Source organism: Drosophila innubila, assembly GCF_004354385.1.
Source record: "Drosophila innubila isolate TH190305 chromosome 3L unlocalized genomic scaffold, UK_Dinn_1.0 0_D_3L, whole genome shotgun sequence".
Classification (NCBI taxonomy): domain Eukaryota; kingdom Metazoa; phylum Arthropoda; class Insecta; order Diptera; family Drosophilidae; genus Drosophila; species Drosophila innubila.
This window is the reverse complement of record NW_022995376.1, coordinates 16,113,022-16,139,000: the sequence shown is the minus strand read 5'-3', so window position 1 is coordinate 16,139,000 and position 25,979 is coordinate 16,113,022. Positions and strand designations below refer to the sequence as shown.

The following is a 25,979-nucleotide window of genomic DNA, read 5'->3' as shown; positions in this document are numbered from 1 at the left end:
GGGGGCAGGCGGCTGGCTGACAAAGTTAAAAGTGGCTAACTGACTGCTAAACGCCAAAGCAAACCGCAGCGCAAATTAGCCAACAAATGTTGGCAACATGTTGCCGCGCAGCATGTTGCTGACTGCACCAAATGGGAATGGGAATGGCAATTGGAATTGCAGTTGCTTTTGCTGTTGTTGCAGTTTATTTTGCTTTTGAATTTGCTTCTTTCGCATGCCAAATGATATCGCAGTAAATAATTTATGACTTTTAATTTGCCACTTGTGCAAGATTTATGGCAATATGAAAATTGAAATGCAATCAAAAATATTATGTTAACCTCTGACACTGTGTCTGCAAAGCATTAAATTGAAAATGTTGCACAGAATCGCGACGATTGAAAAAATATGAAAACTATTTGGCCACAAAAGTCAGCGAAAATTGTACATAAATCAGTTAATGCAGCGACAGTTTTGGCCGCCTTATGGCGCCCTTTTGCCACAACAAAAAACACTACAACTACTGCAACAGCAACAACAACTACAGCAAACTGATTGACAAGCCATGAAATTGCATTTTAGTTACCTATTGCCTTTGCTCTTGGCGCTGACAAATTTGTAATGGAATTTTTTATTAAAATTATCTTAGAAAGTTGAAGACTGAACTATGACCTCCCCATGGTTGATTTGCCTGGGAGCGTAGCGTCCTTTTCTCTTCCTCTGTATGTCCTGTAAACAATAGAAAATGTCTTATCATTGTCGCATCTCTGAGCGAGCTTCCAAAGTATTAGTCGATCTCCAGCAGTGATCGTTTGGGCTTCATGCATCATTGGATCAAACGATCAGTTGTTGTTGCAACATGCAAAATATGAACATGACAACAAAACTGCCTCAGCACCTACCTCACTTTATCTACATCCTGCCCAACTTGCAATGCCACCCAAGCGTTTGTCTTTAGCAAATACATTTCCTATTTGTGGCCTTGGCTTCCTTCCTCTTGGCCATTTTGCTATTGTTGTTTGCATAAACATTTTGTTGCAGTTGCAGTTGCTTTATGCTTTGTTTTGTTTGTTTATTTATTATCAACGCCTTGCGAGGGGATTTATTTGCAGAGTTGCTTGCAGAGTTCGTCTCAGTGATGTCTTTTTCAGTTTTCTGCTGTTGACTCGTGCAATAATAAATTTTGAAATGTTTTTTTTCCTTGTTTTTTTATTTTTGCTATTCTGTTAGCTGTTGGAGCTCAATAGACCCTGAAAAAAATATACATTCAAAAACGTGCTATGAATTGAAAATGCGATTGCATTGAGAATTGGCCAACTTTGGAGCAGAAGGAGGGAAGTGTTTGGGATTGCTTGAAACGGGTGTAAATGAATTAATGAGTGAATGGTTTATTGAACTACCAATTCAATAGAATTGTTTCAAGTTAAAGAATACTTGGAGAATAAATTCTTAATCAGTTCAGAGTCTTCAATTAAAAGAAAAATTTTAGAAAAACGTAGAAAACTTTGACAATTTAATTTTATTGTTATAAAATTCATTCACAATTTACTTGTAATATATTCTAAACATTGTTTCAATTAAAAACAAAACTGACCTTTAAAAAGAATTAAAATGCAGAACCTAATCAGAGATTTGTCTATGAATTTTATAGCCTTATCTTATCATATGATACTCTTATCTTTCATTTGTACAATCTCTACTTTATTCTTTTTATATGTATATTAGCTGCCTTTAATAGCTGATGATACCACAATTTATGGCACTAATTAATGCACTTCAAACTAACTGCGCTTCCTCTATATATGCCCACTTATCGCTGCCTGTGAGTGATGAAATTGGGCCAACTATATATGCTTTATCGATTTTTATGTTATCGCTGAATCAACAATGTCAACAATGCTATCAAAAGCACTTTCCAAGTATATAAAAAAAATGAACCATAGTCCATTTCCAAATGGAAGTTTGCTGCATTTTGTCGCGTGCCTCTCCCCAGCACCTTCATGCCTCACAAACGCCCCCACACTCACACACTCACCGCAGATACACATAGTAGATATGGAAAATGTCATGCACCATCGCCACATGCACAGAGCCAGAAAATTGGGTGAAAAGTCTTATTTTTTTCTTTCCGCACAACAAATTTTCTGGTCATACATAAATTGTTCATGGTTGGAAAAAGCTTTTTCTCTCATTTTTTGTCTATTCAATTAGCATAACAAACTATGTCTCGTTTGACTCCCCCAAATTCTTCTTGCATTCAACACCCACTCTAGAAATTCTAATACGGCGCCCATTTTTGGTTGCATGGAATGAGTAGAGACATACATACTTGGAAATAGTTTTTCCATATCTGGGAATATTTTTCTTTTCCTTCTTTTTGTTGTGGTTGTTTTGGTTTTTTTTTTTTTTAATTCGGCTGTCAATTGGAGATTTGTTAAAAATGTTGTAGGTTGCGTGACTTTTGTTGTTAGCATCTGGCGATTATTTGGCCGCCAAGTGTGTCCAAACATTTCACTTTAAATTGAGGCAAACAAATCATCAAGTTCCAAAAGTGCCCCTATTTAGAAATAAATTATAAATTTATAGTGTAGGCAATGTCACTTGCTGTCTAAATAAGAAATGGATGTGGTTTCTCCCACTATCCTACTCTCTCTTGTCATCTTGTCTGTTCTCCATAAATCTCGCATATATCTTTGAAGTGTATTTTTAATGAAGTCGCCAATAACTATGCCCGCCTTATATATATATTCCTATCTAACTCTCTCTTTTTCTGTCTTCTCTTTCTAGGTAAGAATCATCAGGCTCACATATATTGTATAAAAACTGCATTTGTTTTTGGGTTTGCACACATGTTGCGTAAGTTTTTCGAGATATAGATTTTTTTTGAAATTTGTTAACATTTCGTTTGCTTCCGCAATTAAAATTGCAATTTCTCATGTTGAACTATCAACAAAACGAGATGCCATTTTACACACACACACCTCCCCAATAATTCCCCCATTTCTCCTGCGCCTGCAGCTTGTCATAACTTTAGTTTTGGCATTGCGTGCAAATTTCAATTTTTCATGGCAATTTCCAAAGTGGGAAAAACGTTTCGTTTTAACGAAAATACCAAAAATGCTACCAAGATTAACTAAAAATGTATGTATGTACTGTAAATCTGTACATCACTTGCATTGTCTCTCCTCTATGGATATACCCCTCTTTAAATTGTGTTTCTGTCATTCGTCGATTCGTAATTAACATTCATTCGCTTTCACTCATCTTTTTTCGAGTGCATTTCGTATTCGAATTCGTGCAATGCCTTAATTGTTGCGATTTATTTCGATTTCGTACAGCACTTTCGCATTTTTTGTCTGACTTATTGCCAAATTATCTATAATTATTGTCGCAAATAATCGATATTTTAAGAGCTAATTAAACTGTAACTTTTTAATATGTAGAGAGTTTTAAACGTAGTGATTTTATTTTTTTTTTTAAGATTTCCCTCTTTTTCAAAGGAATTTGTATCTTCTTATTAGAAGTTTTCGCTCTAGTCAATTTTTTCTTTCAAGATTCTATAATTTCCACCATCTGTTGTATAAATTATTTTATGTGCAGCTCTTCAGTTTAATGATATTCCGCTTGCTTATGCACTTTAGAGTTTTCTTCAGAAGTTTCGCCCATTTTACTTTCATTCTTCAAAGTGTTGTAGGTTTTCCCTTGCCACCAGACCCTTAACTAATTCAAAAATGCTTCAGATGGTATTATAAGTGTTTAATAATTGTGTCAGAAAATGTGTAATGCATTTTGTTGAATTTAGAAGTATTGATTCTTGGCTTGATTTAAATATTAGTTCAAATGATTTCAATTTACAATTTTTGATAAGATATGGAATATAAATTTTCCTTCTCCATTGATCCTTTTCTTGACTTAAAACTTGCTGCTTATGCTGAAAAGGCTTTATTTGTTAGGGTATTCACTGTTCCAAAGATTGCTCTTTCTGCTTGTTTCCTTATCTTTTTCCATATCTCAATGCAGTTCATTCAATTAGCTAATTACGCAGCCACAAGTAATGCCAACTTATCGATGCAATCTTTGCTCGCAGATAACTTTTATTATTAGCAAATGCCGATCATCATCATCTTCATCATTATTATCATGATGAACATGGTGCAAGCAATTACTTTGCTTAAATTAAACATTTAGTGGCAGCTACCAGAGTATAAAACAAAGTTTTCCACCAAGTCTTTGATTATAAACAGAGGAAAAAAGAAGTAGAAAGATGCGCTTGATTGCAGGGCATATGAACTGAAGTTGCCCCATGCCACATGCCCCTTTGTCTCCCCCTTAATGCTGTCTGCATCTGTCGCTGTCAGATTGTATATCTCTGAGTGCAACTGACTCTGACTCTCAACTCCAACTCGGAGACTCTTGTCCGGCTGTCTGTCAAAGGCAGCAAGAGCATTTGGAATATGGATAGAAAAAAAAACACAATTCGTTGTTTGAACTTTTTTTGTTTTTGTTTTTTTTTTGCAGACTTTGGCAGCGTCTGTCTTCCGGCAATGTTACAATGTTTTTGTTGCATCAATTTCAATTTCAGTTTCAGTTTTGTTAGCTGTCATTGATTTTTTTTCGGCCTTTTCTATTTTGTTGCTGCATTTGCCAATCGCTGTCAATGCAAAAGGGGAGATTTTGGTCTGCTTCTGCTTGCTGTTCACCGATTTGCAGCTGATATGTCAAAGCTTTAAAAGAAATGAAGAAGAAGAAAAAAGGTTTTGTTTCCGTTGTTGCCACTCAAAAGTTGAAGTTGAAGTTGGTCTGGCAATTGAGTCACCACGATTTGGGAACGTGTAACTATCACCTCTTAACTTTCCACCTGGCAACCGGGCACGTCTGCCCCAAGAGCATTGCTATGAACCCTCATATTTGTTTGCGATCAACGGCAACGATTTACGTGACAATCCCGAAACAAAAAAAAAAAAAAGAAACAGGGAGAGAGGTGGAAATTATCATAAAATCGCCACGTGATAAATTCACTTTACCTTTTTCAGGTGAAAATTGAAAATTTCCATGCACGAGATGCAAATTTTCATTGCTGCCGACTTTCTAATGCCATCAGCTGTCTCGGTCTCAGTCTGTCCAGACTTGCCCCATGTATCACAAGGGTACATCTCGCGTCTCTGAAATTTGTCTCTCCCACATTTGTGATGATGATGACCCAAAAATTGATTCCGTTTAGGAGTTATGCATGATTAACTCTTGTTAAGTCTTGCAACATGCCACAAAGATTGCGCGACATCATAATCCAATGAGCTGCTGTCGTCGCCGACGCGACTCGTTTCACTTGCAACATTCAATCATCATGCAACAGTTGCAAGTGTGACTGCTGGAAGGAAGGAAGGTGTGCTCCATGTGCCTCTCTCTGCCCACTGTTGTTGCCACAAGCTGCACATGTCGCTCGACGAGTTGCACTCCTCGTATTATTCAAATTGTCGTTTGGCAAATTGCTAATAAAGTTGCCAACAGTCGTATTGCCAATCGCCGCGTTGCCAATAAATATTGCTTTTATTTCGCAGCTATGTCAACTTTAAGTTCGATCGCAAGGAGGCGTTGTTATTGTCTGAGTGTTTGGATGTGTGTATATTTTGATAGGATGACTTCGTTATCGACCTATTGTCACAGGCAGACAAAGAAGGATCAGCTAAACTTTCACTGAACAGCGTTAGTTTATTTGGTTTATAGATCATCTAATTGAATATCAAAGAAAGTTGAACAATAAAACTGATTAAATAAAGTTAACTGTCCTATGATAAATAAAACTACGCTGGAGATACATTTTGATAAAGAAATGTAACGAGATTTGAAGTAAATATTATGAAAAAGAACAAAATCAATTTAATAATAATAATTAATATCTTTAGACTCTACTACCTTTTAGTTACATTAACCTTTTTGGTTAGCCCTTTTGTGTTACTTGCAACCAATTGTTGATTGTTCTCTTTTCCCTTTCTTAAAAATCTAAAACTTGACTTTAGCTAGCTTTGATCTCAGTTTGTTTTCTCTGCAGTTTCAGTTCAATGTACTCGAAACAATTGAACATTAAACACGCTTAGTTGCTTGGTTGTTTCGTGGTTTAGTTGATACGGTGTTGGGTTGTTTGGCTTGCTGGTTTTCTTGGGCTGCGGTCGGTGGTATCTCTTTCACATCCCATCAAAACGTAATTCCCGATAGACCCAAGACATAAGTTATTTGGTTTGCTTGAATGTTATTGAACCCAGCCCACATTATTAACGCCCCGAAAGGAAAGACAAACCAAAAAATGTATATATACTTATATTTATGTTGGCGATTAAATAGAGTTTAAATAATGTCGCTGGGGTTGCGCACAAATTGCTGTTGGTAGCAAATCACGTCCAAAAGTGCACAGTGTACAGGAAAGTGTTGCCAACAATGGACCACGTCCAAGTCAACGCCAGGCCAAAGATTGAGATTGAGATGGAGATGGAGATTGAGTGGAGAGCATGACCAAGCGCAGTTTAAACTTTTACTTTAGTTTTTTGTGGGTAACAGACAAATGGATGATGTGGTAACCCTTGGCTTAAGTCCAGAGAGGATGCGCCTTTTTAAAAATCAATTTATACAACTCTTCCTCACACACACTCTCTCGAAGAGACTCTCCCAAAGAGTCTGATCGAATCGTGGCTACAAGTGCACTCACATGTCGTCGATCAACACGTCGTTGATTGTCGTTTATCTTTCGGAAGTGCCAGCAACAACTCTGACAAGCTGCAGTTGTTGTTGCCGTTGTTGCTGTTGCTGTTGGTACTAACTGACCCCCATGTGACCCCAGTGTGCAGTGAGTTATGAACCCGTTTGTCGCTTAATGAGTTCCAAAGCCTGTCGCTCAGGGCAGCAGCCCAATGGAGGCGGTCCAAACACTATGCCATCCAATATTTTTGGGGTCTTGGAGTTATGTATGTGCCTGTGTTTTGATTTTGTAGCTTCTGGGCATGAAGGCGACTCCACAGTTCCTCCCCTTATTCCCCTCAGCATCCTCGCAAATTGAGGTGTCGTAATTGTTGGAAAAAAAAAGGAAAACAAGCAAAATGCGATTCACTTGGCTGACTTCACTTGGCCGTTGTTTGCTGTTCATCTCCACCTGTTGATAGTGAAAGTCAACCAAAAGTTTTTCCATTGTCTCACCCCAAAATGTGGTTGTATTTATGGTGCCAGGCTTCGATTGGGAACCCCCCAGGACTGTTTTCGCCTGCCAAAAAACCAAAACATATCAACAATACTCTAAACTAAACCCAAAAACTCATTTGCAATGTTAATGAAATGTTCAAAAATTATTTGTTTGTAGAGATTGATAATGGTATTTAATAGACACTCTATATATAAACAATATATTCAATATAAGTTTTTTAGAAAATTAATTCTTACCTCTTAAACTAACCTCTATATCAATTCCTTAAACAATTTCACAAATTTTTTATGCTGTCTTCAATGTATCGAATTTATTTGCTTGTTTGTTTGTAAGCGTATTTAAGCATCGGTTTTTCACTCAAAGCTTTTCATCGACATGTTTAATTTATTTTCTTTTAACCAAACACTGTTGTTTTTATTTCCATTATTTTTTTTTCTTTGGTATTACCTATGCGACTTTTGGCTAGTTTTTGGTAATTACATTGTCCATTGTACAACTCTTTTTATGGGCACTTAATTTGCCAAATGTCGGTTTTCAATTACAGTTGTTTATAATGCTTGTATTGCCACGCCCCATTGCAACTTGTCAAGAGAGTTGTAAGTTGAAATTTGAAGATGTAGTCGATGTAAGCTCTTATTAGTTGGTTTAGTAAAACAGACGATAAGTTCAATAAAGTTCAGATAAATGATCAAATGATCATAATCAAACTAGGCACTTGGGAAAATTTGATGATAGCTTCTTAAGACGTTTAAGTAAACATTTAAGAGGTGTGGTTAATGGTATTTGAATGGGGAATTATTATAATAACAAATATTAAAATCAGCTTGAAAAAAATAGAGATTAAAAATCAAAGATTTAAAGAGATCGATATTTTTTATAGTCAAAGCAAATACTTTATTTTGTTAATTCTTTCCATAGTTGGAAGATGTTACACACAAATCATAGTCCTATATATTTCATCTTTTCAAAACTTCACCCTGAGTTCAATTGGGCCATAAAACTCTACTGATTAAAGTTGCAACTACAATCAGTTTGTCTGTCTTCCACATTTCTTATCATTTCCTTAATTGACAACATAACATAACAACAACAACAAGAGATTAACCCAATCGATGACCCACAGTCTTACATGCTCAGATTAATGAACTATAATCTACAATATTAACCTTGACTTGCATACAGTAAAAACTCGTTGCAATGTACGCTTAAATACAACCTTCAATCAGAGCTGCAAAGCACAAGTAACTGCAACATTTGAAATGTTGCATGAATAGAAATTGTAATTGCCCAATTAAATGTTGCATAACAATTATGATTATAATTTGTGTCTTTAAGCTAATTAGCCAAAATGTGCCGAGCAGTTGAATCATTTTCCATTACCATTTTCATTTGTTTTGACCATTTGCATTTGATGATTACGCATTTGGTCAGCGTCGATTATGAACATTTGTCAAATGCAGCTTATGGTTTTGGACCATTTGTTAGCTGTCGAACGGCCAGAAAATTGTGAAAATGTCAAATGGAAAGCCAGCTTAACAGCTAAGAAAATGTCCCCTCCAATGCATCTATATCCATGTTGTTTTCCGGTCTTTATGCGGTTATTTACCATTTTTGTACTGCGCTGGAAAATCAATCACAATGGATTTAATCGGATTTGGATTTTGTGCAAAGCGGAATACGTAGAGTTATTTCATTTTTCCACAATTCGAGTAATTTCAAATACGTACACACATTTGTTTATTTGTATACATACGCTTTCTATAATGACTCGAAATGAAAAATTAGTTCAAGTGTCGACCTTCTGGAGTTCAGTGAACTTGCTCACCTAAATCTCTGGCACATTTGACACCACTTGTGAGACTCTCTGGAAACAGATCAGATTACCAAACAAGGCCCCAATAACAACATACCTGATGACCACTTTCAACACATCAAAATAACTGGTCGTGTGGTCTTTAAACCAATTCAAGTGCAATTAAGTGCTTGGCCAAATGTGGGCTATAAAAGACAGCGCCAAATGACCCAACTACCAGCAACTTTATTTATTCAACATCAACCATCAAAACTTTTTGGCCAAAATACTGACAAGGTCACTATTGGCCAAAATGTGGTATAAACATCTGTTAGCCTGGTCAACTTAAAGCTTGGTTACTTTCGACTGAAAGATTGTGTTTTAATCTTTATTGCCAGCAGACTAACTAAGTGAATAGTTACTTGAATTCGGTAGTCGAAAGGTATTCATTTTGTGGTCTGTCTTTCTGCCAGCCTGTGGCAATTAAAATGATATTATTACCAACGGCCTTTTCTATTTTTTTTTTTTTTTTTTTTTGTGGTCAATGTACCAGGTACCGCTGGCTAGTTGGTAGTTGGGAGATCCCAAAAAAGTTTGGGCTAACGACTTGTTAATTGTGCAATAAATAGAAAGCGACCCAAACTCAAAGCAAGACAAAGACCTCTCTACCATATCCAAAAGACTGCCCCTTGATGTTGTAATAATTGAAATTTAATGCTTCAGTTGCGCTCAGCCAGAGAGAAAGCGACATCAAAGGATTTTCTTTTGAATCAGAAAGAAATAAAGAAATAAAAGCAGCTAAGATAATCAATCAATGCAAGAAAATCTAAGAACCTTACAAAGAAAGATGAGTAACGAAGACTAGCTAAGTACTTTATGCCAACTTTGGTTAGTTACACTCGAAATATTAATTATATAAACAGTTAAAGCCAACAATTTCGTAATCAGTTTAAGCATTAAAAAAGCATGTAACATGTTTTTAATGAGAACACAGCGAAAAGTCAAAAGGAAAAATCTTTACAAACGGTTGACAAACAACCGACGAAACTTGTTCTCAGTGTTCGGGCCAAAACTAAGAGTGGACCACATGGGGGTAACAAAAACAACAACAACAGCAACGTCTCTTCAAGAACGTGACGGCAACAAAAGCATCATCATCTTCATCATGATCATCTTCGTCGGCGGCGGCGGCGGCTGCAACTTCGTCTCGGCCGTCGTCTTATCGTGCCCCATTCCGAACGTGACACTCGAACGTGATTATGTCAACCGTGTCGTTGTCGTCTCTTTAATATCAGCCAGCCTTATGTGCACCCCCTTCCATCTGTGCCCCCCTTGCCACTTCTCTCTCTGTTTGTCTGATATGTTACTCAATAGGCTGTGTCGAGTCGGGTTTTAACTGTGCTTGGACAATCTCTCTCGCTCTCAGTCTGTCACATTTCTGGAACAGTTTCTAGAATAATTCTCTCCCTCCATATTTCTCTCTCTCTCTCTCTTTGTGGGTTAATTCCCAGTGCATTTAGTGCCATCACGTTGCAGATGCGCTGACATCATTTCCACTGCCTTTTTGGCCTATTTTCTAGGTCAACGTCAACACATGGGTCATTTGTTTGTTGAAAGACTCCCAGGCAGATTAATTATCGGTGACAAACATCAGGCGAGAGAGTGTTGCACTTAACACCCAACACACGAGTGACTTAAATAGAGTCATTTCCCACCTCAATATACCCTAGAGCTAAACCTTTTAAAGTGTATATCTGTCTGAATTACAATTGAACTTGAAATCTATTTAAGTTTAACTAGCAATTTTCAGTTATAAGTTATAATCAAATCTTGAACAGAAAATAAAATGGCATAAATCGCTCATGAAAAATTAAAAAATTATATTTAAATCTATAGAAATCTAAATTTTAAAACCTTATACAGGGTATATCTTGGTTAAATACTCTCGAATGAATAACGCTTTTGTTTTTTCTCACACCTCGCTGTCGCAAGTGTCAATTTCGTTGTCTCCGTCTCCATTTCCATTTCCATCTCCATTGTTTCCGCTTGTCATTTGTCATTTACCTTGTCAATAGAGAAAGAGAGAGAGAGATCTCAACTCCCCCAACAACATGATGTTTCCCCGGCTTGTTCAGGTAATTAGAGTCGTTGTATCTTCGAGTTGCACGCTCAAATTAGTCTCACAAAACAAACCAAAAGAAGCAAACTGGCCAGATTTTTCTTAAGTGTATTTGGTCTATTTAAAGGCGCTTTCGATGGCGATTTGGAAGTGTTCCAAATGCCGTGACTATTTTACTTCGAAAAAAATTTCCGTGTGAGCAAAAAAATAAAAAAAAATTGTGCGCGTTCCAATTTATGTGACATGTTGGAAATGTTTGTTGTTATTATTATCGTTGTTGTTGTTAGTGTTGTTGCTGTCTTGGGGATTCGTTCATTGACTTCCTGCTGTGGAAATTCTTTAGCTGTTTTTGGCATGACATGTTTAATCTATAAGCCTCATTTCTAAATCGTATAACTATAACTTAAGCGCGACTTGTGAATGACATTTATGAATACAATTTGTAGTCACGAAATGATTCACAAAGAGTGGCGAATCATCTGTATTTGCAGCTGAGGGCGGAGGCAGCCCACAAAATAAAAGTCTAGGGGCGATAAAGAATTTAAGAAACGCGGTCGAGGTCACGTACTGACATTTTCGATAATGAATGATAATGTGGTTGTTGTTCTTGCTGTTTTTGTTGTAGCAGCTAGTTAATGATTGTTGTTGTTGTTGTTGTTGCAGCAGCAACGATTACTCAACTAACTATAGCCACACAATTCTGAGTCAACGAACCTCGCACAACAACTCTGTTGTTGTTGTTGTTGTTGTTGTTCTTGCTGTTGAGTCTGCCAAAGATCTAGAGATAGAGATACGTGCCCAGTATTTTGGTCTATAAATACATGCCGCATTAGAAGATCTTTGGCCAGACGCACACGATTTCTACAACTCGCACAACATTTGCATGAATGTGCCCCGAATAAAAAAAACAAAAAGAAAATACAAAAAAGATTGTGCGTCATGTTAGTGGCAAGCAGACAACAATTGGAGGACACTGTGTGTATGTTGCAATCGACGAAAAAGCAAAGACGGCGTGGAATTTATGTTTGTGCCCAGCACATTTGCCCAATTAGCATTTAGCTGGCAAACTGTGGCAAAACTGTAGTCAAAACTCATTTCTCATTTTGGGCGCCAGCTGGAAAAATTGCTCGAGTTTATGCTTAATGGACACACACAAATCATAATCAAGCTCTAAAGTTATGAGAAATAATACAAAAAATGCTTACAGCATGATTAGGGCGCACTGTAGAAGGCAAATTGGGCATATAACGTATACGACGCGTTGCACAAAATGTATAAAACAATGTCGAAAACCTTAAGAGATAAAGAAGATACAAAAAAAGGTATTGAAATTGGTATAATGAGCAGCTTATTACTAATTTAAATAATTTCTGATTTATTTATTGCTCTCTTTGAATTATTTTTAATTTGAAATGTTAAGAGAATACGATTTTATAAAATTATATTTATTAAATTTGTCAGCATCTTCATCTAATATTCAGTTCGTATTTCTGCCCACTGTGCCTTCACTTTTCTTTAGCCATAATTTCTTAGTAACTTCCCTTCCCTTTTAAGTCGCTTTTCCGACCTGTGTCTTCACAGTATCTTATGCCAATGGGCGCCGCTGGTTGAGTGTCTCAAAGTCTCAATTGCAATCACAACAGTGCAGAACATCTCAAGTTCAGTCGTCGATTAGTCACGAACTTTTTGCATAAAATAATTCTGTCTCATATTTTGTTTAGCCCGAGTTTGTTCTTTGCTGCCTTGCCAGCTTTTGTTTGGTGGCTTAGCTTTCAGGTGGGTGGGTGAGTGAGTGAGTGAGTGAGTGAGCGTGTGGAAAATGCATTAAGAGGCTCGCCAAATTGCCAAGACCAAGAGTCGTGCAAAGATTGGGAGTGGTGGCAAGCCACCGCAAGGCAACAACTGAACTGAACTCAACTCAACTCAACTCAACTTCAAACTCAACTAAACAAAGAGAAAGGCGTTGCTCTGTGGCAGCCACAATGTGTCTTGCCTCGTGGCTGACTCTATAGAGTCTTATTGTGGTTGTTGTTGTTCTCTCGCTCTCCTCTTCAGTTCAGTAATGAGCCGCAACTATCGCAAATAAGCAGCCGCTTTTTTTTTGTGCCACACCCCCAACCGCCTCCACACACCTGCCCAGACTCCAGACTTGGTTGCTTCTTCTCAAGAACCTCAACCACTTGCGATGACTCGACTCTCCTCAAACTCAGTCTCAACTAATGGCTTCAAATTTGGCTGGGCGCTGAAGCTAAGTTGATTTTTATTTGCCCAAACGGCCAAGCCTCTAAAATATATAAAATCCCCTTCCTCTGTTAACTATCCTCAACAAGTTCTTTTGTTTTCACTGCAGAGTCTCGGCTTGCAGCTCATAATTAGATATAATGATAAAAAAAAAATAACCATAATGCAAACAATTTCAGCTCGTGTTGTAATGACGCTGAAAATTGTCTAGCGGAAAATTCCAAACATTGCGAATTTAGATATTTCTGAAAAGTGGCAAGCATAATGTGCAGCTCGTTTAAATATTTACTTAAACTGACGGCGATCAAGATTATTGACTAAAGCCCATTGAACTGGAAGAGAGTGTTGTGGGGGCTCTTTTGCTGGTGGGATGCAGTTTGCTTATAAACATGATGCGAATTGGTAGAAACAGAATTACTAAAAGATAAGAATCCAAATTGAATAGAGGAGAATTGACATGGGAGTGGAAAGACCGCTTAAAACTAACCATATTGAATAGATTTTTAGTTTCAGAAGTAATGTCTATTCTAAAGAATCTAAAATATATCGTTAAATTCGTCAATTTCTAGTGAAAATCCTAAATCAAAATATCATGTAAATATTTGCTTTATAAGGAGTTAAAGCTGTCATTTGTGATTGCAGTTCAACTCTGATTAGAGTAAAAGTAAACACAACCCATCAAATTGATCGTCAAAACTTTCCCGCGCCAGACTTTCCATAAATCTTCGACAGCAGCTTTTCCAGCAGCAAACAAATCATTCTGTCTGGGAGTTGAGGCCTTTGCCAGTGTCAATTTTGGCCAAGGAGTTTGTTAGTTCATTGGACAAGGCAGCTGTCGAAATGTTTGCCAAAATGTCAAAATGTCGATGGCAATCATTTTCCTTAAACTCACGAAAAACTGTTGAGAGAGGAACTCGAATTCGATATAAACGATCGCCTTTTGTGACATTTCAATTTGTTGAGAGGGAGACGCAGCGAAGAAAGGTAACAAGTGGAGTCTTTAACAGGTGAAAATTGATATTTATGACTTGAGCAAGGATGTGTGCAGAGTTTACAACATTCGCTGCTATAAATAAGCGTCCAGGTGTTGTGGAATTTTTGCACTTGAGTTGAAAATGCATATTTCTTAGACGCTTCATCATATTTATCGATTTCCAATGCCAGAAAAGACAGACATTATTTTGTTGTTGTTGTTGCTGTTTACTTAGCCAACAGACAAAATGATGCAAGAGTTCATTGAGGTTAAACTGTTGTATGAAGATCAATGTGCGATTACCACCGTCAAAGGTCTCATATGTGTGTGTGGTGTGTGGTGTGTGTGGTGTGTGGTTTGCCTGTCGCTGGCTATTTGGTGGGTGTCATTGTGCGGCATTTGGCACTGCCACGCCTCCGACTCCACACCGCCTTTTCAAAGGTCACCTCTGACCGGTGCGTGTCAATTACATTGTAATTATTTTTATATTTTTGATAAATTGAATATCGCACGCCGCTTCTTTGGCAACGCCACAATGCGGAAAGGCAACGACTTTTCGCCAATTTCAATTTATCGATTAATCTTCACAGAAGAAGAAATACAATGGATAGATGCGCTTATGCAATATAATGTGTGGGATTTGACCTTTGTGTTTTTGGGGGCGAAAATGACAAATGAGTGATGAAAATCTAAGACAATGCTGCTGCCCATAAACGGAAATGCAGACAGTCCAATGAGGAGTAAGCTACACTTGCAAAAATTATTATAAATGAAAAAAAAGAAAATTTATTTTAATAGATATTTCCTTTCAAAATAAAAATTAAATAAATAAAACAATTAAATATTTTAAAAATAAATTTAAGTATGCGATCAATAAGAAATAAAAACACAATTTTAATTAATAATATACATTTTTCCTGCTTAAAGTTAAGTTAAGAATATTTGTAATTTGATTCTTCGCTGTGTTCATTTGCTTATTTTGCTCAGTGTATGAGGTGCAGTCAAGTTAATAAAAGTTCTGAGTTCTAGTCTGCGCTCTAAGCTGCACCCAAAAACAAAGGCAAGTAATAGGATTTTTAGCCTGAGAAAAACCCACACAATAAGCAATAACTTCATCTATAATGCTCAGCTGAAATCATAGTCATATTAAGTATACGTCATGTGTTCGCTTTCCAATTGCTTGTCAACTTCAATTAAGACTTTTTCTCATTCTCTCTCTTTGTCTGTATTTCCAGGTGTTGTACCATGAAATTGTATCACACGCTCGAGTTGTAAGCGCTTGCATACGTGCCGCCTCTGAAAGGGAACGGGAACAGTCACAGTTACAATCGCAGTCACAGTCGCAGTCACAGTCACAGTTACAAACACAACAGCCCGCCTCCCTCACCAGCAATTGCTCGAGTGAGTCGACTAGCGAATCTGTGACTAAATCAAATAGTCTTAGCAGCGGCTTTGCCTCTGATGCAGCAGCTCCATTGACCACGCCCAGCACAGTACAAACAACAGGCACTGTACCAGCAACTACAACAGTTCATCCACGAAAAGGTGAAGGCAATTTGGAGCGTCTGCGCGATCGTTATCATCTGCTCTACTTGAAGGCCTTTGAGCTGCAACTCTGCCTGGACAATTTACTGCGAAAACGCAGCTCCACAGCGGTAAGTTTATAGCCCATTAATATAGTACAGATTCTATAATAAAATCTCTCACCTTGAATCTGTCGACTTGAACTTGCACAGAAAGAAAAGCCCTCCAAATGTCTCCCATTTGTCGTAAAAATGCACTTTTAGGACTAGCTCCGTTTTCTATTTTCGTATAGAAAATCAGCCGAAAACGCGTTGCATTTTTTAAATTCTTGGAAAAAAAGAAAAGAAATATATAAAGAAAGAAATGCAACCACTTTAATGGCTGATTTTGTGGTATATATTGGCGCCGCTTTCCTTTTGGCCTTTTTTGTGTCCGCCTCTGCCAAATGCGGGCATTTCTAATTACAAAAGTGTCTCTACTCACTGATTTAATTAATTCATTTAGTGAAAATGCTGACGATGCGTTTGCCAACAAGCCGCAAATGCCACAAATGCAATCAACTTGGCCAGCTAGGCAACTTGACCAATCCCAATGAAAGATATGTTAGATACTTCAATCCTAAGACTATGAATGCATTTCTTGAAAGTACAATTTCACCTTCTGGCAACCACTGAGAGAGATAGACATAAATTCTGTCGTCAATTGTTTTGTGATTGTGGCTAATTAAATGATTTATCTTTAGGTTGGAGAATGTAATTTGATAGATGGTTGATTTAATAGCTCGCATTAGCGGAGAGAAAATGGCTGTAAAAAAGATATACCCATTAAACACATCGAATGTCATGAATGCACAACAGGAGATGGTTAAATTGGGCTTATTGTGAATGTTTTGCTGTCAGAATAAAATAAATGGTAGTTGAAATAGTACTGAAAAAAAAAATAAATCTTTTATTATTGTAGAGATAGTATTGAGAATTGAATACGCATCAAGAATGGAAAGTAGGAATAGGAAAAGGATAATCAAACAATAAAAGTTAGGAATACAATTGAGAAATCAGCTTATTAGATTTTTTAAGAATTAAATAAACTTAATAATGGAAATTCACCAGTTCACTGTATGTATGCAATTAAAAATTTCGTTTTTAAAACGCTTCATCAACTAAAATATTAAAAATATAAGCTCAGCACAAAGTGGTCTCTAAAATCCTCCTTCAAAACAAAGTAATCGAATGGGAAATTTTTAGAAATTTTGTATACTATTTAAAATACTCTCAATTGCTTGACACAAGTACGATTTCCAAGTTCAAGATCTAAATTTACATTTACTTTTACTTAGAACAAGACAAAGAAAGAAATTTCCCACTTTCTATGTGTAGTTTTTTCTTCTTCTTTTTTTGACATAACGAGTTCCTTGCTAGCCTTTCTATACCAACAACAATAACAACAATCTCTCAATTTTGCGTTCTCTCTACTTCTATGTGCATGCATCCTACTCACTTGACAAACAGCGGGTAGTGAAAGTTTTTTCCTATAATCACATTGACCCAGTTTTGTGGTTCTCCTTCCCACTCCACCTACTGCTCTTTTTCCCACTGCACAATGCTCTGATTTGGAAGCACTTTAAACGTTTCCTGGTCCAAAGTTCTGTACTGCTTTCCTCCCAGCCAGCCTGCAGCATTGTTGCGCATATAATTGCAATCGCTTTGTAAACGCTCGGTAACAACATTTTAATTGTGTATAATTTGTGTCGACTAGAGAGAGAGAGAGATAGGTATTGCAACTCCTCAGAATAAAGTGGACTGCCTGTTCCCGACTTGGCTTCCGACTCGTGCCAGATTATTTACACTGAATGTCGTAATTCATGCAAGGCACGCACTCTTCCAGCCAGAGAATCCGCCTCTGACCCACACAGCAAACTTGGCTGCCCCCTCTTTGTTGTTGCTGTTGTGATTGTTGCTGTTGTGATTGTTGTTGTTGTTGTTGGCTGTCAAGCCTGCGGCTCTGGAGCAGTTCATGATGCAGCTTTAGATCGCTTCATTTGACTCGAGTTTCTCCTTGGCTCCAAGTGAAGAAACAATTTCATTTTTGCCGCTTTTTGGCTTCGCTCTCTGATGCAACAATTTGCATTTGATCGCCTGCAGCTAAGCAAAAACCCCCCATTTCCCCCCTTCCCGTCTCCTTTTCATATAGTATGACCAATTGACGCCGCCTCTGTATATGGACACGATGTTGCCTTATAATTTGCAACACTTTCCTGTGCTCCACATTCAGCATTAGCTAGTATTTTTGGGGATAAGCCTATAGATAAGTCCGCCACATGGGGCAGCAACGTGTTGCAACACGTAATCAACATATGTCCAATATAATCATTAATTAGGCGTTTATTTTTTTGTTTTTTTGCTAGCTGTCAATAAACCAAGCAGAGTCATATTAAACAGCTGCCAGTGTTGTAAAATGTTGCTTAACAAATTATGCCCAGTATAAAATCAAATTACCTACACTCTCTCAAGGGGGAGGGGGAGTAAAAGTGAAATTTATGTCGACCCGATGCAACAGCAAACTTGGCCCAGAGGTCGACTCTTCACCTACAACTTACCACTTCGAACTTGCCACATCAGCTGCTGCAGCAGCTGCCGCCAAAAAGTGGAAAGTGGCTATAGGAAGAAAAAAAATGAAGAAGAAGTTGAAGGAAAAAAGCGAGGAAAAATAAGCACAACAAATGAAAATAAACCAAATCAAATTTACGACGTGCCCAGCGAGACGATCGCGACTCCTCATAAAATGCATTTTTGCTGTTGTGCATTTTATTTCTTTTGGCCTTTGTCTTGGCTTCCCCTCCGTCTTTCTCTCTCTCTCTCTCTCTTACCCTCCAGTTGTTACTCCTGCTTCTCGATAAACAAATGCAGTTTGCAGTTGAATTACATTGATTACACTTGATTATTATATTTGCTTTTTGTGGCTGCTTCCCTTTTTTTGTTTCTTGGCCCTTGTCTTGTTGTTTATTCTTGGCCACAAATATTGAGGGCCAATGCACCTTTTGATTGATTCCTCATTAGTTAGCCAGTTGAAGGCCACAACTGCACAGCAGACATAGCCAAGTGGGAAAGTGTTGAAAGCAATTCACATCTGGCAACAGCTGTATAACTGTATACAAATTTTAACATATTTAACATCGAGAAAGCTGGCTCAGTTGGTCTTAAAATATAAGTCAAACAAAGGTCTTGGCCGTTTGCAGTTATAAATAAATTAACATGTCAAATATTGTAGCTTGAAAATGAATGCATATTAAACAATAACGTTTGTAAAAAACCCAACACTACATGATATTGCCTATGGTAAATAGTATAGTATTCTTATAAACATTGAGATTTTTCCTTCATAGCCTTGACATTTAAAAGTTTGCGAATATGTGTCACAAAGAAAACTTAAAAAAACAAATGATCTTGAGAAAGCAAGCATGAAATAATTTATCCCAACTTAAACTGTGTTAGACACATTCGACACGACGTTTATCAACACTTGCTGAACAATATGTAGCTAATTGGATTTGCGAGCGGCCAATTAACGTCGATCAATATAAAAATATTTACAATTTATGAATTTAATTGCCAATTCTTGAATAAAAAAAAAAGCATTTGAATGTTTGCTGCGGCACATCAATCAAATCAAATGCCAAAAGCATAAATCAATCTTGTTATTCCAGCAAACAGTAGCGACAGCAAACTCAAATAAAACTCATAAAAAATATAGTAAGAAAATGGGGTATGCAAATTAGAGTGGCCAAAGTAGCGCATTTTAAGTATTTAATGGGTATTTATTGCTTTCAAAAGGCACGAAAATGAACGAATGCGCATTGAATAAAAATTGACGTGCAACAAATGTTTAGTTGTTGTTGTGGTTGTGGTTGCGGTTGCTGTTGCATGCAAATCGTGTTGGAAATATCGGAACTGTATTTGCATGTTGTTGCCACCGACATTTACAAATTGTGACTATTTAATTTGTGTATGTGTGTATGCATTTTATGGCAGCTCCCGGAAGATGCAAGTGCCGCAAATTAAATCACAATAATTATGTAAATTTTAGTTGTAGTGCCTGTTTTGGGGCGTGCCACCCACAACTTGCAATGCGGAAGCACACACTCATACATTGACTTGCTTGCCACATGCCGCAAAGTTTAAACAATGGCCAAAAAGCTTAAGTTTCACTTTCAGCTGACGCGCGTTGCAAGGCCGTTAAAAGCGTGTTGCAGCTGCCACACAAGCCAAAGTAATTACCACACGAGTCTCACTTTCTGCTGGTCACAGACTCAGTAATTAGCCGCTAGCCAACGCTGACAACAGCAACAACTACAACTACAGCAACAACAACAGCAACAACAACAATGGCAGCTAAAACAGTTACCAAAATGCTTCATGTAATTGGAAATTTTTGGTCGTGTGTGCGGTTAGCAGGCAAATTGGGTGGGTTTTTGTGAGAAATTGTTTTGTAATGTGGCCACATCCCCGACAGCAATAACAGCAACAAAAACCACAGCACAGTACAGCACATTATACTGCAACACACTTACACACACACAACAACAACAAAAGCAACAAAAACAACAATTGCTGCAAGCCGTTAGTTGATCTACTTTTGGTGGCAGTTAATGATGCAGCTTGAAATCGAACTCAAAGTGTGGTGCAGCAGTGTGTGTGGTGATGTCTTATGGTGGTGCTGTCTCTTGTATCTTGGCTCATTTTCAATTACCCAGATAATGTGGGCTTCCATGTGCCATTTATTGTTCATTATTCCTGCAGATTGGCAAACTGCGATCTACGATTATTAATCAAACTTCATTGAACAGGTTGTAAATTATCAGATATATTGAAAGTGGCAGAGAGGGGGAATAGTCTTAAAAGTTGCTTAATGAGAATAGAATAAAAAAAACGAGAGATTAAGAGATATTATAAAAATAAATTTTATTTAGCACTCTTTAATACAGAACTTAACTTTTTTATTATTATATATTTCAATTCTTAAGTGATAAAAAAAATGTATTTGAAAGTTCATCGGAATGAAATGAAATTCTTAATTCTATTAATTTACGTAACATAAAAAGAAAATCTAGAAATGTCTGTTGGCATATTTAATGATAATAAAAATAAAATAAAGAGAATTGCTTTACTTTAATAAATTTTATTAGATTCCGTAATAAAAAAGCGATTTAGTTTTAATAACAAATTAGTTTTAAATTAAGAATTATAAACTAAATAAAATAGAGAAACCAAGAAAGTAATTTCCTGCACGTTACTTCTGCGTATTTCCAGTTAGAAATGCAATTTATAAATGATTAATTGCAAAGACAACAAGGAAAGGCAGAGGTGGGGATTTTCCCCACATGCAAACTAGCCATAAACCATTAAAAAGAAGCCCAGAATAATAATAACACAAGTAAAAGCAGCAGTGGCAACATGGCCAAATTGCTTCATTGTGGCACGACTTTCAATTCCTATAATCCACAACAACAACATCAAGATCAGCCACAACAACAACAACAACAACAACTGAGACGAGCACAAATCAAACGAGATGTGGCCACAATATAATCAATGGGGGAAATTACAATGCAGAAGTTGCAGAGCCAAAATGTAAACAAAAAAAAAGCAGCAATGGGAGCAGCAACAACAACCACAATAACAATAACAACTTGCAACATGTTGCTGTTGTCAACGCGCCACAAACACACATACACAGCGAAATGAAGAGAGATAAATCAATGAATAACATAAAAAACAATGCCAGACAGAGACATCTTCAATTGCAGCAATGTGGCAAATGCAACAAGAAGGGGCAACTACTCCTCTTGCAATGCCCTGTGATGATGCATTTATGGCATATTGACATTTTGGCCAAAATGTCAATTTGCGGCCTTTGTTTTTGGCATTGTTTTTGCGATTCATATTGGGCTGCAATTGTCACAATGATGTGGCAAGCTGTGCCACAAATGGCATACAAAATGCTGCAGTGTTGCCATTAATCAACTAGCAACACCTTAAATGCAAATGTTGCTGCCACAAAGTCTCAAAGGCACACGCGCCGCCTTAAGAGAGTGGGACAGGGGAAAAAAGAAAAAGGGGCATGCAACACATCAACAACAACTTCAACTACCTGCAAATTATGAGCAATTGCTGCGTGGCACAAGAATCATTTGCTGCGTGGGCAACAAGAGTTGGCGTCGGCTGGCAACATGCTGCCAACGCCCACACAGTGAATGTTGCAGCAACATGTTGCCAATGGCAGACGCTGTCAACATATTAGGGTTATGCCAAAGTCATAACAAGAATTTGCCACAAGCATTGCTGAAATATTGTCGCCATTCTGTCGATTGTTGCTGCTGCTGGAGTTGTTGTTGTTGTGCTTGTTGTTGCAACTGTTGCACGGGGCAACGCAGCTTGGGGCAAACGTTTGGCTAAATTTAGCGTCTAATGCGATTTGTAAAATTTGCGCTAAATTGTGGACAATGTGGATGTTGAAGTTGCCTCAGCCACTGTACCAGGAAATGTTTTGTCTGCAACAACAACAACAGCAACAACAATGAAAGTAATAATATTGTTGCTGCTGCGGGTGCAACAGTTGTTGCCACAGAGAGGAGGGAGGCAAGTAAGCTTTGCATGTTGTGTTTGCTTTGGTTTTTCTCTGTCTTTTATTTCTTTCTTTCATATGACTTGGAAGTTTTCATGTTGTTATCCAATGTTGCCTGTGGGTTGTCAACGTGTTCGCTGTTGTTGCAACAGTGTTGTCATTTGTTGTTGTTGCCGCCGTCTGTTGCTTGCAATTTTACGTTCGCACCATTCAGACTTTTGCATGGCATTTGTTGACGCTCTGTAAATGGGGATTTGAATTCCAAACGAATTATTTAATAATTGTGGCATTTAAAGCGAATTGAATGGTTAGATGATATAAGGCATCTATTTGTGGATACTGCATAACATTAATTTCTTAGTTGATCAGACAATAGAACCTGTTAAATGCAAAGCAAACAATTAGAACTTTACATGTCGTGTGAGAAAACTATTGTACACTGAAAAAAAAGGCCAGCTTAAAGTTGAAATTTTAGTATATATTTGAAAGGTATCGATTACTAAAGAGATTATTACTCAAAAAATATCAAAATATCAAAATAAAAAGAAACATTTAAAAAACTCCAGATAAAGTATTTCACAATTAAGCATTTTAAAAGCTTTCCTAAAATATATTTCAACTGTAGAATACACAACGTCGCTTACCATAAACTCTGAGCTGTCAACGAGTCTACATGAACGAATACATGTATTCACTTGTTGTTATGCTCTTTAATATTCAGTGTACTATAAATAACAGTTTTCAGTTGCAGATCACGTTTTTATTGCACGATAATTACACACACAAACGTAGTATGTTAATAGAGGTGTTCCCCCCACATCGATGACATGAAAGTGTTTAACGATAATTAAATGTCGGCGTGTGAGAAATTCATAATTTTCAACTAGAAACAAACAAAGAGACCATAAAATATTAGATAAAAGGTGGAATAAAAACGGTAGCCAAAACAAACAAACGAGAGACTTGACAAATTTTCCCACAGAAGAAATAGAAAAGAAAAAAACAGAAAGACTTATCGAGTAATCGGCTTTTCGAGTACCCTCAACATTGTGAGGCAAGAAAATAAAGTTCTTTGGAAGGTTTCTCAACCAAATGAGAAATGACATGAGAATTGTGACAGAGCGAAAGATTGCGTGCTGTTGTTGTTACTGTAGTTATTGTAGTTGTCGTGTACGTGGCAGATGCTTATCGAGCATGCCCCAAAGGCAACCCTAATGATAGTTAACCAGAGCAAAAGGAAACACACACAGAACACTGTGCTCCAAGTTACCCGCAAATGAGGTGCTAAGCTGCCAACACAACAACGTCACATGTCCCGCTGCAGTGCCACGCCCCCTACCCGATACGCCCCATTCGCAGAGTTCGCGTGAAGTGCGTCGCGATAAACTTGAACTTAATTTCCAACTAAAGGTAACACCCGCCACGTTGCACGTTGCATGGTTGTGGCAGGCGTTGCCTGTGTCTTGATCGAGTCTGTTGCCCTGGCAAAGCCATTTTGCATAATAAGTTCATAAATTGTTAAAGACAAGAAGAAGAACAACAACAAAACTAAGGTAGAGATCAAACAAGACACAAGACACATCTGTAGGTTGAAGTTTAAGTTGGGAAAGTATGAGAGAAGCAACAGAGAATTGAAGTGAAGTAAAGATAAGTTTAACTGCCTTCTAGAGTTGTTCAATTTTCGTGTTTTCTGTCGTGTCACGTGATAAAAAAAATTCTAAAGTAAATGAAAAATTTAACTGCATTATTAAATGTACTTAAAAAATACTGCCTTCAATTTTTCTATTCTACTATTCAAATATCTAATTTAACCGCTGGATTTTGACAGCATTTTAAATATTTGATAATAAATAAAGAATTTGAAAATAATAAATTCAAATATTTTAACATATTTTATTGGTTTAAAATTCAAAATATAAATGAGCTGCAAATAATTAAAAAATAATAATTCAGAAAAATTAAATCAATATTAAATTAATTTTTTGAACTACACATAAGTAGTTTTCGGCCTGATTTCGTAACTTAGCTTAGCTTTCCAGCTAAGACCTAAATAGATAAAAAGGTTCGTCGCGTTTGGATTAAGTTCTCTTATGTCTTCTTTGGCAGCTTGTCGCTAGATTTTATTGGATTATTGTCATGTTTTCTCCACCATTTTCCGTCTATCAGCTAATTTCGAGAGCGTTACAAATGCGGGTGAGCTATGTAAATTTGTAGAAAGTGATGATGCAGTTAGACAGATGTTCAGATTGAGCTGAGACTGAAAACTGTTTACAGGTTGAGAGATCGTTTGACTGTTGTTACATTTTGTTTATCATTTATAAGATTGGTAGTGTCCAGCTGAAAGCAATTTACAATTCTCCCTGACTTTGTTTGTTTGTCTGGCCCAATTTCACCTGCTGTGTTCAAATGAAAAAACGCTGTAAAAAGCTGATGTCTTGTTTACCATAAACAAACTCAATCAAAAAGGCGCCTCCAAGAATCTAAAGTAGCCTAAAACACACAATTAATCATGTATTTTTAATGCCTCAAAAGAGTATAAAATGTATAGAAGAGGCTGCGTAAAAACACTTGACCTTCAGAAGGCCTCGTTAACATGAAAATTCTTTTGGTCCGCATTACGCAAATCCGCTAAAAGCTAGAAAAACTTGTTAATGTGCAAGGCATAAAGAAAATCGAATCGTTTGCCTCAATTGAATGAGGTAATAATGATATGCTATGTTTATTATTATGAACAGAAATTTTGGAAAAATGTAACAGTATTTTAGAACGGTGGGTAAAGTGGTGGACAGGGAGAAAATATAAAGCGTCAAGGTCATATGAGGTTAAGATGCGAACAAGTTGCTTTCCCCAAAAAAAAAAAGCTTTAGACAACTTAACACTTGTGTGTTCATGTTTCAAGGGGGCGTCAAGGCCCGCCCCCGCATATGATGAGTACACTTCTCCCCGCCCCTCCCTTCTTCGCCTCCCCCCCTTAACAGTCACCCACATGACGTGTGCGCCTCGTTCGCCTCTTTTTGTTTTTCATCAACTCTTTTTTTGTTTTTTTGGATTATCTGTCATCTGTCTGGCCCAACAACTGTTTGTCTGTCTCTCTTTCCGTCCATTTGTCTGTCTGTCTATCCATTTTCCTTTTATTTTATGTCTGTTTGTCTGGCTCTTGGCTCCGTGCAATTGAAAGCAATTATAACATATGTGAAGAAGGAAGCTCAAATCATGCCAACCAGCTAACAGGCGAGATGGTTACGTGATGGCCAAGCGAAAAGCGTTGAAAAACCAATGGGAAAATTTGTGTGAAAATTGTGAAAACGCTGCGTAGTGACCAACAACATTTATGCTTTTTCCTCAGATCGCTATCAAGTTGACCAATTAAAAACTGAAATTCATATTGCCAGACTAATAAGCTGCAATTAAACTCGGGTTAAAAATACTCTGTAATGGTTAAAAAATGAAATAATTTTTTATATGTGTAACCCGACAATAATGTATAAAGTATATGGGATAACTTAATGAAATGTAAAAACGAATATATTAATAAAGTTAG

At 37.2% G+C, this 25,979-nt stretch overlaps 1 protein-coding gene across 1 annotated transcript in view; it reads left to right on the top strand.

Annotated features, from left to right (window-relative positions):
• The window catches only part of LOC117786499 (putative uncharacterized protein DDB_G0271606), a 137,626-nt gene that overhangs the window by 85,264 nt on the left and 26,383 nt on the right, over positions 1-25,979 (top strand). The window contains exon 6 of the mRNA XM_034624795.1: positions 15,529-15,948. Coding sequence (XP_034480686.1) covers positions 15,529-15,948 — 420 coding nt within the window. The remainder of the gene's footprint in view (positions 1-15,528; positions 15,949-25,979) is intronic.